Source organism: Alosa pseudoharengus, unplaced genomic scaffold, assembly GCF_046254945.1.
Source record: "Alosa pseudoharengus isolate Yale_2024_CS ecotype anadromous, Long Island Sound unplaced genomic scaffold, YU_APseudo_1.1 YU_APseudo_1.1_scf_9, whole genome shotgun sequence".
In the NCBI taxonomy this organism is placed as follows: Eukaryota; Metazoa; Chordata; class Actinopteri; order Clupeiformes; family Clupeidae; genus Alosa; species Alosa pseudoharengus.
The window spans coordinates 15,500,581-15,516,517 of NW_027468881.1; the positions used below are offsets into that span (position 1 = coordinate 15,500,581).

A 15,937-nucleotide genomic window follows, 5' to 3' on the forward strand; every position below is an offset into this window, starting at 1 on the left:
TACATGTACATGTTTAGGTTGTACTGTCACCTGTCAATCATGCTCTGTCCCCCGCCCCCCCTCCACTGAATCTGAGTCGATTTATCAGGTCTTTCGTAATAGTTTCTCAGTTTCTTTTGTTTTGTTTTCTTTTGTTACCATAACAATGTATGCTAATCCGTACGGTACATAGCCATGAACTGTTTATTTCTGAGTGGTAGCTTCTAGTCATGGCGAACATTTTGGATAGTGAGGTAAGACTTTTCATCATCGAAAAACTTTGATTTGCCACAAACTTGCTGAACACAGATCACACGAATGATGCGCTACGTTTTCACATAGACTGGCTTCAAAGACCTGATAAATCGACTCAGATTCAGTGGAGGTGTTGCATAGCCTACTGTTGCCGACTGCATCACATTGCATAAACACTCGCATCTACAGGTAGCGATGACTTCTGATGTTAAGTAACGACCATTTAGGATATGTTGTAAAATATTGAAGTTGTAGGACATTTACATAGCTTAAACTGGATGTTTATTTTGTCCCTCATGCCTGTTTCAATCATCCGGACCAGGAGGGAGGAATGAAACATTATGTCGTCAACCTTTTTCCCCAATTGAAATCACTATTTCTCTAAAAGGTTACGTACACTAATGGATCAACACTGAAAACTAGAAAATAAACCACAACCAACATGAATTTGAACTTTTAATTAAAAAAGAGATATATGAACAATGTCAAACTTATTATTTTCTTGTCTTCAGTTTCTTGACAGCTGCGGGACTGTCCGTTGGGAACAACATAGGCAGGCAAAACAAGATGATTGCCTTTCCCCAGTATCTCGCCTTCGGGATTCTGAAATAGGTTTCCAGGACCCCCTGTCCATGTGTGGTGCAAAGCTATGGTGCTCTGTTACACATATGATCATTGGATTCGAACACCAGATCTTTAAAATCCCCTTCTGCTATATAACTTAAAAAAACTACCTTCCGCCATCGTTGTTACTTCTCAGCTTTTTCTGCAGAGCAAGTGCTTAAGCTTCAAGGAAGATAGCGGACAATATTTGTACATTCTGGGAGTGAGGTCCCATCCCCCTATAGGTGGGTTAAAAACATGCGGAACTAGCGATGGAGTCTCCAGTGTCTGGCCAAAAAATCCTTTCTGCGTCATCTGTGGATTTTCTTCAGGCAAGAAATACAGATATCTCTCGTCTCAGGGGAAAATGAGGGAGGGAAGTACGATCATTCAAAAATACTACCGGGTTTCTAATGATACAAAGCTTAAAGCAAATCGGTAAAGTATCCCTTTAAATTCACCCTATTGCTTATTCATGCAAATTACTTATTGTTTACTAATGGAAAAAAATAACAAAACAGTGGGTGAGGTTATTACAATTTTGAAAATGGACGGAGGAAACAAAGCTGGGTGTAAAGAGGGTGAAAAGAGGGTAAAAAGCTTTATGGTCATGAGATTGGTTTACTGTACATGGTGATCACTGTTACATTGGCATGATTAGGCCTATTACATTTAAAACATGCAGATTTGTATTATGTTGGTGGTTTACTACGTTGGTAGGAAACAATTTCATTGTTGGGTATACGTGCAGATTTTTTATTACGTTGGTGGTTTATTACATTGGTGGGAAGTTATTACATTGGTGGGTGCTAGACATGTGATACAAAGTGCCATTACAAGAGAGCTGGCCTGGTGCTACCAGGTTTGCATGCAAGTTATTACCTTTGGTTGATGTCGACAGAGCGCAGGTGTTTTGGACTTCACATCAAAAATGTTGTTACTTCAAATAAAAAACAAAAAACAGCATTATTGAAAGAAACCCATTGGTTTGAACATTTATTTGATTGGACCATTTTGTGTCAATGAGGACCATATAACAATACACAATAACACCATATAGGACTTAATTTGCTCCTCAAGGGTGTAATGTTATCCAATGTACTGTAAACTGTATAACAGTAGAAAAAGAAATCATGTTTTTTCAGTGATGCATTGTCTCATGGCAATTATTCCTATTTAAAGGGCTAGCCTATTACATAGTTTCTGCAGTCTTGAATTCCTTTCTTTGGAATGCTTGCAAAGCTTTATGGTCATGAGATTGGTTTAGATGGTAACAATTGTTGACAACTATATTCTTATAACTGATATAACTATCAGCCTACAACGATCTGATTAAGGTCACTGTTACCACCTAACAGTCCTCTGGGCCTACGTACAAAATAGTGAATCATGTGATAGGCCTACTGATATTATGCTGAAGAGATTACAACTTGAAGGTTGTTGATATTTCCGTTCCAAAGAGAATCAAATTACATTGATTCCTCTCTTCCCAAAGTAACACTGTAGGTCCTACACCTCTCCTCCTAAAATAAATGGTAGGCTCTGTTTTAACTGCACCAGGATTGTGTAGGCTAACCGGCTACAACACTAGTTTTAAACGCGCACACTAAATGGAGAACTAGGTTAAAATGCGGACTGCGCCTTTAAATTGGCGACTTTTTATCTATCAGCACAATGCTACAGTACGCTATTTCCACTAAATATTCAGCTCAATATGATGTGCAAGAGTTTTACTATAAGTATGCCAAAGCTTTGATCTCTTAGCACAGTCACCATAACGTTACGTTCTCATGGTGAGATGGCATCCTGAAATATGTTTTAGACAAGGGGCGCAAGGTTCACGGAGGTGAACGGCTGGACAAACGCGTAAATGACAACTAAACAATGTAGTAGGCCTAAGGTAGACAGGCTTTGTGTGTAAAACTATGAAAACCTGTAAGGTTAGACTAGTCCGTCACAGCTAACTTCAAGCACAGCTTATACACGCGCAGAAATTAAAATTCAATATCAGCATCACGAGATTCATTATCGGAAAATTCTGAAAGCGAACCCGATGCAAAGCCAAAATGAGAAAAAAAAAACTACATACATGATATGTCTTTAAATCAATTTGTTGACCTTTGTTTCATTGCTTCTGCTGAGAAACTAGTTCGCCACACACACTGAACTTATCAAGCATTCTTCAGAACGCAGCTGATCAACGCGTCACGTCTACTTTCACTTTCAATGAAATCTACTAGTAAACGAAATACACTAGAAGCGGCGTGATATTCGGAAAGATGTGAAGCACAAAACACGTCGTCAATGTCAGCGGGCTGTTATAACAATGGCCTGTGTTATACAGAAATATAGTCTACCTCTGACCGACAGACCCCCCCCCCCCCCAAATAAAACGGAATTCCGTTTAAAAACGTAAGAATCACACCCCTGATGGTTGTACAGTGGGTACTATTAATGGCTGATCATTTTAGCACCAGGGCCCACTTCCCCGAAAGCATCTTAAGCCTAAGAGCGTCGTAAAGTCCCTCTTACGAACGTCTTAAGATTTGCCGACTGTTTCCCGAAACCATCGTAGCTTAAGAGCATCGTGAAAACACTCGTAGATCTACGAGTGCTCCAGAGTACTCGTTACCGGCTAAGAGCGTCTTAACAGTAGGCCTACTTCTCACTGAGGTCACCAACAGGACATACAGAGGAATTACAATTTAGAATACATAATCCAACTTACGTTCCCATTCTTTATTGTGTTTACCTGTGATGAATCAGATTTTAGCGTGCAAAATAGCCTACATTTAATGGTCATAATAATGTGATGAAAAGCGGACAAAAATGCAATCAAGTTATATGAAACGAGACGTTGCCAGAATAGTTTGACATTATCTTTGCTAAGTGAATATTTTATTAGGCCTATGAGGTAAAAAGCAGAGAAAGCAACATGAGGTTTAGTCTGTAGCCTACTGCATCAAAATCTAAGCCTACACATTTCCTCTCTTTCTTACTCGACTTCTTTCTTATCTTCAAACGTGTTCTTAAGTGACACCGCGAAAAATGATTGCATGGTGCAACAATCTAATATTAAAATAATTACAATTATTTATGTCTATGTGTGGTATATAACCTACTTGGGATGCTTACATGCAGATGTCAAAGTGTTTCTATTTTCGTATTGATGTGAATTAATGTGTAGATCCGAAGTTTAAATGCCTATAGCTGTGACGTGCAGTCACCTGACATCACTGTCAAATCAGAGGATATTTCAGAACTATTAACGTGGACAGCTCCCCTTAAGAGCATCTTAAGAGCAGTGCACGCGCATTCACGCTACGAGCATGTTCGGGAAACCAAACGAACGATCGTAAGATGAATCGTAGAAAACCCTCTTAAGAGCGTGTCTCCGTCGTTATCGGGGAAGTGGGCCCTGGACTCTTCCACTGGAGCCATGAGGTTGTCATGTGAAGAATGCAGTTTGACAGTGTTTTCCTGAAATATTCTAGGCCTGCCCTTAAAATTATGTTTTCTGAATGTTGTATTATTCTGTATTATTTGTGCCTTTCCAAAACTGTCAATGCCATTGACACTAATGCATCCATTATCCACACATACCATCATTGTTGCTCAGCTTTTAACTGTGCAATGATAACAATTTTGTTTATTTTAATTGGTATGATCACAGGTTAAATGAGCTCAGGCCTAGAGAAGACAGTGGGGTTTATGGGTCATGTTTAAATATGGTTTCCTCCTCATTGTATCGACACAGACCGCAGGTGTCAAAAAGCTTGTTACTTCAAATAAAAAAAATGGAAGGAAGAAGTGCTGTAGAAATACACTTGTTAAGTTTTAGCTGTAATAAGTCTGCACAAAATGAAATATTTCACCTTGTGGCAATCATATTTATATCTGAAACTTTTGCCTGTTGTAAAAGTTTTTGGTATAGGTTTGATTTACTGCAATTTTTGCATGGGTGCAGTGTCAGTGAATGAGCATTTTTTTTTTTTTTGATGGGATTAAATAATGGATTTGGTGTCCAAAAGCTTTCAGATTGTTATATCAAACTAGAAAATGTAATTTCGAGGAAATTACCAGTGCATGAAAATGCAAAACTGTATATTAACATAAAATACAAAACAAACTTTTATTTGGAAACAGTTGTGGGCAGAGGAAACAGTTGGCTGGAGTCAGTTGATAACAACTGACAGTTGAAATGGCTGAACAGTTAAATAGTTGAGAAGTTTAAATAATTAAATTATTTAATAATTAATTATTCTAGTGAGGACATTTATTTTGAAACAGTTGTGGGCAGAGGAAAGAGTTCAACAGAATCTGTAGTCTTAAGAGAGCCAGATTGTATGCTTAAAGCCTGAGACAGATAGTTTAAAAGTTGAATGGTGAATAGTTTAGAGGATGAATGGATAGAAAGTTGGATGGAATGTGCCTTATATCCTTGTAGAATGGAGAGACACAGAGAGAGTTGGCCTAGTTGAGCAGAAAGCAGTTGATACAGGTGCAATCAGTTTAACTGGCCCTTTGATGGGTCATAGTTAAGCAGCTGGAAGTTGATACAGGTGCAAATCAAGTTAATTAGCCCATTGTGATGTCATAGTGCCAATGCAAAGTCTATGGGGAAAAATAAGCTTGTTTTTTTATTAATATCTCAAAAAGTATAAAGTTTATAAAAGTGAAAAATACATTCCTCAAGTGTCCTTTTCAAGACCTACGTTACAAAGTTTGAATTAAGTTTCTATGTTAAATGGTTGAAACTGAATTAGACGCAGACATTTGGTGAACTAGAAATGCAATTCCAAGGAATTACCAGTGCATGAAAATGCAAAAGTTGTGATGTAAAATATCATGTATAGTTAAAATAGATAATACAGAGATGGTTACTACGGTGATGCTAGGATAGACATGGTGGTTGCATAGCTTAATAAAAGTTGATAGTTTAAAAGTAGACCGTTGAATGTAGATAGTTTAAAAGTTGTTGATAGACAGCTAGTTTAATAGATAGATAGTTTAATAATAGTTTAAGAGTAGACTGTTTAAAAGTTGAATGTAAATAGTTTAAAAGTTGTTGACAGACTGAAAGTTTAATGAATGTTGATATTCAAATAGTTTAATGGCTGTGTATAGGTAGATATTTGACGATAACTAAAAGTTAGAATGGCTCTAATGTTTGCTAGCAGTTATGCTAACAATTTTAACTTTGGTAACAATGTTAACCATGCTACTTAGCTAACTTAACTAATGTTTTCTAGCAGTTTTGCTAAAATGCTAACAATGCTAACCATGTTACTTAGCTAACTAAGCTAATGTTTTCTAGCAGTTTTGCAAAAAATGTTAACTATGCTAACATGCTAACTATGTTAACCATATTACATAGCTAACTTAGCTCATGTTTTCAAGCAGTTTTGCTAAAAATGTTAACATGTTAACCATGCTAACTATGCTAACCATGTTACTTAGCTAACTTAGCTAATGGTTTCTAGTAGTTTTGCTAAAAATGTTAACTATGCTAGCAGTAATAACATGCTAACTATGCTAACCATGCTACTTATCTAACTTAACTAATGTTTTCTAGCAGTTTTGTTAAAAATGTTAACTATGCTAATATGCTAACAATGTTATTTAGCTAACCTAGCTAATGTTTTCTAGCAGTTTTGCTAAAAATGTTAACTATGCTAACAAGCTACAGTGCGTAGGAGTCATAGTTGATGACAAGTGTTGACATAGTTGATGACAAGTTAAAAGTTGTTGATAGACAGCTAGTTTAATAGATAGATAGTGTAGTTTAATGGGTTAAATTGTTTAACAGTGGATTGGTAGTGAGGACTTTTATTTTGAAACAGTTTTGGGCAGAGGAAACAATTGAATAGGATGTGTAGTCTTAATTGACCCAGATTGTATGCTTAAAGCCTGAGGCTGCAGGTGGCCTGAACACCTGGCATAGGATTCTAATTATGATGTCACAATCGGCAATGTTAAGTCTATGGGGATTTTAAAGTATAAAAGTTGAAAAGACATAGCAGCTTGGTCCATTTGAAGACCTACGTTACAAAGTTTGAATGAAGTTTCTAAGTTAAACTGTTCAAGAGAAATTGCGTACGGAAAAAGTGGTAAGTGGAATAATAATAATAAGTTGTTGCCTAGGAAGAACAGTACAGTGCATTTTCATGCACTGTAATAATAATAATAATAATAAGAAGAAGAAGACGAAGACTTCGGATAACAGAACATGCACTAGTAAAAAGCAGACAACATGAATGCACAGTCAGTCAAGTACAGTCAAAAGGAGACACTGAGACAAAGGAAGTAGGCAATACTTGGCATGATGTTCAATACTTTTCAGTGTGGGGTGGGAATACTGACAGTGCAAAGAAAGTGACATAAATACATTAATGTGAATGTGAAAAAAAAAACAAAGCACACAGACAGGTTTCAGGAGAGGTTATTTGCATGAAAGCTGCTGTCATGTGGCCAAGTGTGATATAACATCCAGGGCCAGTCAGGCAGATATTCTTACTGTGACAGGTGTGAGGCACAGTGAGTCTTTGGTGTTAGCTTCTTTTTGTTTATTTTTAAAGATAACTAAACTTTTATTTTCAGGCTAAAAATGTTCACAAGAACTTAAACCTTTTACCAAATATGTTCCAACACATTTTATACCCTGGATTCAAGGATTCTCTAAAACACAATGTCAGTCTGCTGTTTCAACAGTGTCAGTATACAACTAACTACACATTTGTGACAAAAAACAACCAATAACATTGCTTCAACTGTGCTTCTCTTTGTCCCTTTGTTTATTTACTTAATAGTATTCCCACCTAGATAAAACCAGCACAGGTTCATCCATGGCATGTATAACATAACATAATAGAAATAGATTTGTGCTTGCAAGGGAGCCCATTCATAAATGACCCAATTCAAACAGAGACTGTGCATTTGCAACTTAATAAAAGGAAAACTTGAAGAATGTAACAAGAGAATTCTAAGAATGCCTGTGTGCCATGAGGTCCTGATTCTTTTGTGAATGGAGGAACAGTTATCCTAAGAAGAGGCACATGCTCACTCAGATGGTCTATTCACCACTATGCAGATGAATGGAGTGGTCTAATGAAGAACCAACAGAAAGACAGACACACACTTGATGCATTGCACCCAACTGAAAGCATGCACACAAACATACACACAAATACACAATGCAAAGTAAATAGAATGCATATTGTTGACATTTAAACATTCACAAGGTTATAATCTACATTCAAGATAGGCTATGAGTTAGTAAGTCAGTAAGTCTTTTTTATTTATATAGCACATATTTTATGCAACCAAAAGAGCACTATGTCCATATAGCTTACTAGTGCATGTAGGCCTATACTAGTTTATTGCAGCTAAGTGATCAGAGCAACATATGGCCCATGCAAACCCTTATCTTCTTAGTGACTCATTTATTTTTGATTAATTAGAAATGAGAATTATTTATTTATAATGCATCATTAGATTAATTGTTAATGAGACAATTAGGCTGCTCCCCTGAGTTAAGCCTTTTAAAGCCCACAAGTCACATTAATACTTTGGAAGTGGGAAAAATAGTAAAATATAGTCTGTGATATAATCATAGTATGTGTTAGCGTTATTTCTGAGAAAACTCCAAGTTCAAGTTCTCTCTATACCGTCTATGCTCTTTGGCCTTAGTAGCTTAGGCCTAGAATGATGTGAGAGAGGTGTGCGTTCGTTGTTATGACAACCAGCAGTGCCCCTCCCACCGGTTTGTGCCAGAGCATCACTTGCTGGAGCTGTCCAGAGAACATGCGGGAGACGGATAGAGTTGAATCACTGGCTTCAGGGTCAAGTTTCTCTCGTAGCAGGCTATAGTCTAAGCTGTCCTCAACAGGCCTACTATACTTTGACAGGTTTGAATGTGACATTTGACGGTGCTGTTGCGAGAGTGCAATCAGAAATTGCAGAATAAAAAAGACCAAATCCGTATAATTTATGCGTAATGATTTACGTCAAATAGGAACATATTTTGTCCAAAAACAGCGGAATGGGTCATTTTGACAATCCAGAGGCGCATCCGAGAATGGTCCGGGAAGACACTGGCGACAGCGGGGAACGGAACGCGCACGAGTGCTTTAAATTCGCGGAGCTCATGGGAACAGCCAAGCCGGTAAATACCCATTGCCGTGAAAGCACGGACACGGACTTACAGCACGATAGAAGTGAGGGCTGGCCACCGTTGACGGTGAAGAGACATCAGCACAAGCACAGCCTAAAACGCCGGTACGAAGTTCTGGAGACGCTTGGCAAAGGCACGTATGGGAAAGTGAAGAGAGCTGTAGAGAGAAAGAGCGGAATAACGGTAAGAGAAAAAACCGACATTTTGTCTTCAAAGTAACCTAATCGTTATAGCCCAACAGGTTCATAATGACATGAGCATTAGCCTATGTTTCCACTGATGGCGATTTTTGTAGTCTTTAATCTTTCATCAAGTTTTGATTGTCAATATAGGCCTATAGTCACAGTGATATTGACAATAAGATGAAGTGTATTCTCTCCAAATAAAATACTAGTTTAATCACTGTCTTAGACATAATGTGTGCAAGCATGAAATGACAGCCAAATCTGAGGGTAGCCTACAGTTGTATATATGTTTGTATATTGATATGGTTCATGGTTACAGTAATTTAATCTTTCACAAACATTTGTGAAAAGGCTCTGTTGTTATCTTAAGAGCCCAAACCCCTAACCTTAGAATCCCCTGAAAGAATATGTCTGCAAAAAATTGTAAACAGCAATGCTTCTATGCCTTTCTTTGTGTGTGTGTGTGTGTGTAAGTCTATGCACACAGCGAATATAAGGGGTCATGGCATTCTGCACAAATTAATACCACAATATCTAATTAAATATTTACAAATAAAACATTTCTCAATACATTTCTATTTCTTGACTAACGAAATCCAACTTTATGAGAAAGCATCATCGGCACGGCACTGAACTCTGATATTGCACTTTTAAGAGCGAGTTCACAGTAAGCTGAATTCTTCTGAAACTGATGGAAAAAAGTTCAGCATTTCTGTATGGCAAGTCAGCCGTCTTTGGCACCTGGGTAACCAAAGGATCAGACAGTAGTTGTTTATCCACAGCTGTGAGCATTTTATGCATATTTTATATAGAGGATTATATGCTGCATTAATGTGGGATAAATGGTGTCTGTGCATGTGGAACCATCTGGGGTCTTTTGTTCTCCACAGGAGAGAATTTAAGTCATATTTATTGGAATAATAATCAGCTATAATCTCTTTTGTTACAGTGGGCACTAGAATTGGGCACTAGACTAATCACCCTAGCCTCCTAAGAAACACTGTATCACTGTGTCTTACACCTTACATCCAGAAAAAGACCCTCAGGTGGGCAGCTTTTTATGTGTGTGTGTGTAGAGTATTTCAATTCCTCAAAGTCTTTAGGCTTGTTTTGTTTTCAACTCAAAAACAAAGCGCTATCCATCGCCCTCTCGTCGGCGCTCCATCCTCTTTTGGGGGCTTTTTCACCGAAACAAATATGGCTTTATTCGGGATAATCTGAGTGGCCAATCAGATTACGGGAGCAGCTGACCCCCACCCCCCACCCCCGACTGTCTGCCAGTCATCTCTGGGTGGAGGCGAGGTGGTCCTGATTTGCCAGGAGTTTAGCGTGCCAGGGATTCCTTCAAACAAAACAAACATATAGATTTGGCACGCGTGAGCAGGGCAAGCAGGCGAGGGGGGGGGGGGGGGGTGGAGAAGGGGAGGGGAGGCTGAGTGTCTGACTCCAGATTGGGGTCACAAGATTTTTGACAAGCTGCCAGATGGATCGGCCAGCGGTGGCATGAGACGGAAGGCCAGGCGGGGGTGTGGGGGTGGATGGGTGGGGTGATCGTTAGTGGGTCGTGCAGATGCTGGGACACACAGACACACATAGACACACAACACACATGCGCACACACACACAAACACACTCTTTTAAACATATGCTGCGTTAAGCAGTTGAAGCTCATGATCACTGTTTGATAAAAGCACTAGACAGCTTTGATAAGAGTTGATCCTCTATTACTGACCGAAACAAACACACAAGGGCTGACAGACGCATAGATCTACACACACACACACACACACACACACACACACACACACACACCATCAGGAGAAACAATGGTCAGAGTGTCTTATTGGCTGAACAGGCTTATTGGTGCGAGAGGTTGTGGGCCAAAGGGCCGGGCTGTGGAATGCCAGACGTTTAGATACACACACACACACACACACACAATCAATCACGCACACACACACAGACTCATGCACCCATTCATACAGAATACCAAGTAAGTAAGTAGGTCAAGGGAACAGGTCCCAAACACTTGATTTTTTACCTGCATTACTAAAGCATATGGTGTAAGCTTGGGAAGAGTGTCTACATGTGTATGACAGAGGTGTGAAAACCTGTACTTCTGATGGCAATTATACCCTTCACTTTGTGTGTGTGTATGTGTGTGTGTGTGTTTCACAGGTGGCCATTAAATCAATAAGGAAGGAACGCATAAGTGATGATCTGGACAGAGTCCACATTCAGAGAGAGATTGAGATTGTGTCTCTCCTCACCCATCCAAATATCATACGAATGCATGAGGGTGAGCCTAACATGCAGTCACAAACTCACACAGGGACAAACATCACAAAAATGCACACACATACACACACACACACACACACACACACACACACACGCATGCACATGTACCAACGTTCAGCTCAATTACTTACCATGTTCTTCACTATCACTGTGTGTGTGTGTGTGTGGTGTGTGTGTGTGGTGTGTGGTGTTGGTGTGTGGTGTGTGTGCGTGCATTGTGTAGTGTTTGAGTGCCGTGAGAAGATAGTGATGGTGATGGAGTATGCCAGTGGGGGAGAGTTGTATGACTACATCCAGCAGAGACAACGACTGAGTGAGATAGAGGCCCGGAACTTCTTCAGACAGATCACCTCTGCAGTTCATTATTGTCACAAGGTACTCACACACATGCACACGCACACACATGCACACACACACACACACACACATACACACACTCACACAAATCAAACCATGTATTCCAACTAGGGCTGTCAATCGATAAAAAAAAATAATCTAATTAATTACATACTCTGTGATTAATTAATCTAAATTAATCGCATATATAATATTTGCTGCTGAAGTATTTCAGGCCACAGATATAACCTAGGGGACACAATGAAAATAAATGAACACTCCCCTCAATGTCTATTTCTTTGCATTGATGTGCGACTTTAGAGTTGATGAACTCCGGTGATATGCAAATTCCTTGCTGCAGACATTGCAGAGGACTTTATTTTATTCAACACCATCAGGCCATTTTTTAAAAGTAAATGTTCCAATCAATGATCTAGGCAGCACATTTTCTTCTCTCTCCTTCTTTTTACAGTCTAATGGTTACTGACTACAACGGCTCGGGGTCAAAGGTCATACGGAATCGATTAATCTGCGTTATTTTTTTTAATCAGTTATTTTTTCTCAAATGAATTAATCAAAATTAATCAGTTATTTTGACAGCCCTAATTCCAACAGATTACTTCCAAAAAAGTACATCCATTTCATTGGATTAATATAGAGCTAAACAACCATGTAGGAATAGATGAAGTATTTGGAGCCTATTTGGAGACAACCCATTCTGTTGGCCTCTGTGTGATTAATGTGTCTGTTGGCGTTTTTAACCTATCCAACTTGGTGCCAATTCACAAACATTCTCAAGACCTCCAAACAGGCCTCGAGTTATGCTTTGGTTGCACTTGACCTGTGGTTCATAATTCAGTTTAAATCCTACCTCGGAATCGGTAGGCAATTTCCCTCTGGATCGGACCTTCTTGGAGTCAGGGTGGCTTACCAGAGGTTTAAAGGTTAGCACACTTCTGCCTGGAAAAAAGACAAATTTAGCATGTTTATTACAGCAAACAAATGTTTCTGCCACCTCCAGACCTGTAGCAGTGATCTACAGTATCTTCTGCTCTGAAGAAACAGAAATTTCATATACAGTATACGTGTATTTGTCCATACAGTATTTGTATTTGTATACAGTATTTGAGTATAGTCTCTAGGTGAGCTAAATCTCCACAGACATGACAGTGTTTACTGTCTTTGTAACTGAATGTCCCTAATGGTCTTAATACCCAGAATACTCAATGGTGCACAACTATAGTGCAGTGCTAATGAACCTCTTAGGAGAAGCGTGGGAAACAGCTGGCTAACCTCAAACCTAGAAGTTCATCAACACACATCTATTTGATTACTTGTCATCCAAACTGGCTTTAACTGAACTGTATGCTAACCCAGATGCAGGGGAGACTGCTGATGTGCAGGCTGTATATGATAGCCTATATGATACATGATAGACTTAGATATGCCAACATCACACATATACCAGACATTTATCCATAGCCAGGTATGTGGCTAATGCACGAGGACACAGACACATAAATAAGCTCTTGTGCAAACCCAAAGCCACTGATTCAAATTCATTGCTAATGAGGCCTTGCCATGCACATTCCAGTGTTACTTTTACACATTCACGCCAGTAAAAACATTCAAATCTAGAAAATCTCTTAATCTCAATTACAGATGAAAAGTTGACTCGGCAGCTGTTCAGAACTCTTCAGGTTAGAGAATTACAGTGAGTTTTCACCCCCAGATTTCACAAAGTTCCCATGGTTCAACCCACCTACAATGCTATGTTTCTTTATCAATACATAACAGAACACTGTAGAAAAAAAATATTATTGCTATATAATTGTCTATAAAACAAGTGGTAAAGTCACTAAAATCCAGATACAACTGAGCTGAAACAGTATAGCCATTTAACATTACAGAGACTGCAGCTGCACACATATACTCATAGTATTCTGAACCCCTTCCAGAATGGTGTGGTTCATCGAGACCTCAAACTTGAAAACATCCTACTAGACCAAAACCTGAATGTAAAGGTGAGCTGGAATATTACCAGTGTCCATGTGTTTGACATGGATTATGTCAGATTTTTTTTTTGATTTTGTGAGGTCTGATAATGTGATGGTTTTCTGGCAGCTGGTTGACTTTGGCCTGTCTAATCACTATGAGAGAGGGAGAATGCTGGATACCTTCTGTGGCAGTCCACTCTATGCCTCCCCGGAGATCATCAATGGACTGCCCTATCAAGGCCCTGAGGTGTGTTTTCCAGCTAATTTGTGAATGTGAATGTAGTCAATATAAGTGGGCTTTGTTAACAAGGCAACATACAAGTGAAATGGAGATTACATGCATACTTGATCATGTGAACTAAAGATGTAATTTATTTACAGATTTGCAGATAATTGTAACCATTTAATTGATTATAATTGTATTTCAATTGTTTGACATTAACTGCATTTGCGTTGTAATGTATTCTGAATGGAAAGGTGGACTGCTGGGCACTGGGGGTATTGCTCTATGCTCTGGTCCACGGATCAATGCCGTTTGATGGATCGAGCTACAGTGGCCTGACAGAACAGATCAGACAGGGTCGCTTCCGTAGACCTCAGCCTCCATCAGGTACACAGACACACAAACTACACTAGACTAGTGTGTACTTACAGGTTGGTCTTATTTACTTAGTTAATTCCACAATTTTTGTGCTTTTCGTACTTCTGCAGTGCTTAAATTTAGCCAATATGGTTGTTCTCTGACAAGGTTTCATAATTACCAGGGAGTTGTTATTGTAATGAAACCAGTTGGTCTTCCACAGATGCCTGTGCTCTGATTGGCTGGATGCTAACCGTGAGGGTGGAAGATAGGGCAACTGTGGAAGACGTAGCCAATCACTGGTGGGTAAACTTGGGCTTTGACGTTTCCATTTGTGACTGCCCACCTGCCTGGTGTGTAAAACACTCCGGGTGGGACCATGATCCGTCGCCCTCTGCCAAGGGTTACACCACATCCAAACGTCTACCGTCTGAGCCACACCTCAGGCTTACCTTCCACCCAAAACGGCCTACGAGCCAGCCTCCATGCTCCACCCTACCCAGGAAATCCCGACTGGATAAGTCTCTCTCTTCTCCACGAAGCCCCATCTCTCTCAGCCCAGCAGTCTCTCCAGCTCACTGCCAAGCAGCCAAAATGCCCAAGAAAGGCATCCTGAAGAAACAGTATGAGAGAGCAGCCCAAAGTGCTCCTTCAGAAAACCAGGCTGGATCAGCTGACATCTCTGCTCCCCCAAGTGGTAAAGCTGCCTACAGAGGGGAAGGACAGGGGAGAGCAGAGGAAGGTAGGAGGAGGAAAGGTATTCTCAAACGCAACGGCAAATTCACCTCTGGTGCAAAGCCAACAGTGATGACACCACCCTCTTCACCTCCAGTATCGTTCCCAGAATCCTTAGAGTGGGATCCAGACCCAGAACTCAGGAACAGTCAACAGAGGGACATGGAGAACACCCAGGAAGAGGAACTAGAGAGATAAGGATAGAGCATGTCTCTCATACTCTGACCATCACTCACTTTTCTTGCTGTCTGTTAATTGTTTAAAAATGGTTTGAATTGAAATATGGATTTCATGAATGGCATTTCCACTGTAAACCAAACCTGTCCATAGGCTAGTAGCCTTAAAGCGATGGTTCGGAGTTATTTCACCCTAGGGTCCTTTGCACCATGACTCAAGCCAAACACCCTCCCAGAACCTGTTTTCCCTTGGTCGAACCCTAGTCGAGTAGCGCTGTCAGAAACTAATGAGTTTCTGCAGGCGTAATGGAACCAATTCCATTCCATTCCATTTATCTCATAAATTACCCCACTAATAATGCCCTGAATGGTGCGAAACCTCTACAGTATGTTCTTTACTCATAAAACGAGGCATTGAAAAGTTTGTAGGTACACCAGGAGTTTATTTAAATAACACTTGCCTGATGGATGCTACTATCTGCTAGGCGTACTATACCTCTGCGTCAACGTTAGGCCTACTTTCGTGATTTGGGAAAAGTCCTGGCAGGAAGCGATTACATCAACGTTTTTTGGTATATCCAGTTTTTAATATATTTTTTTTTCTGAAGTGTTTACAA

At 39.7% G+C, this 15,937-nt stretch overlaps 1 protein-coding gene across 1 annotated transcript; it reads left to right on the forward strand.

The window, feature by feature from the left end:
* Positions 1-8,914: 8,914 nt before the first annotated feature.
* Positions 8,915-15,342, forward strand: LOC143114992 (NUAK family SNF1-like kinase 1). The gene is made up of 7 exons (XM_076276830.1): positions 8,915-9,193; positions 11,374-11,494; positions 11,720-11,871; positions 13,791-13,856; positions 13,957-14,076; positions 14,307-14,439; positions 14,633-15,342. The coding sequence occupies exons 1-7, from the start codon at positions 8,915-8,917 to the stop codon at positions 15,340-15,342; spliced, it is 1,581 nt and encodes a 526-aa protein (XP_076132945.1).
* Positions 15,343-15,937: the final 595 nt, after the last annotated feature.

What these genes read in the sequence shown, in the direction of transcription:
- LOC143114992 (XM_076276830.1), top strand. Translation starts at nt 8,915, where the DNA reads ATGGTCCGGGAAGACACTGGCGACAGCGGGGAACGGAACGCGCACGAG. An exon ending in TATCATACGAATGCATGAGG is followed by an intron (nt 11,495 to 11,719) that starts GTGAGCCTAACA and finishes TGCATTGTGTAG; the next exon opens with TGTTTGAGTGCCGTGAGAAG. An exon ending in ACCAAAACCTGAATGTAAAG is followed by an intron (nt 13,857 to 13,956) that starts GTGAGCTGGAAT and finishes GTTTTCTGGCAG; the next exon opens with CTGGTTGACTTTGGCCTGTC.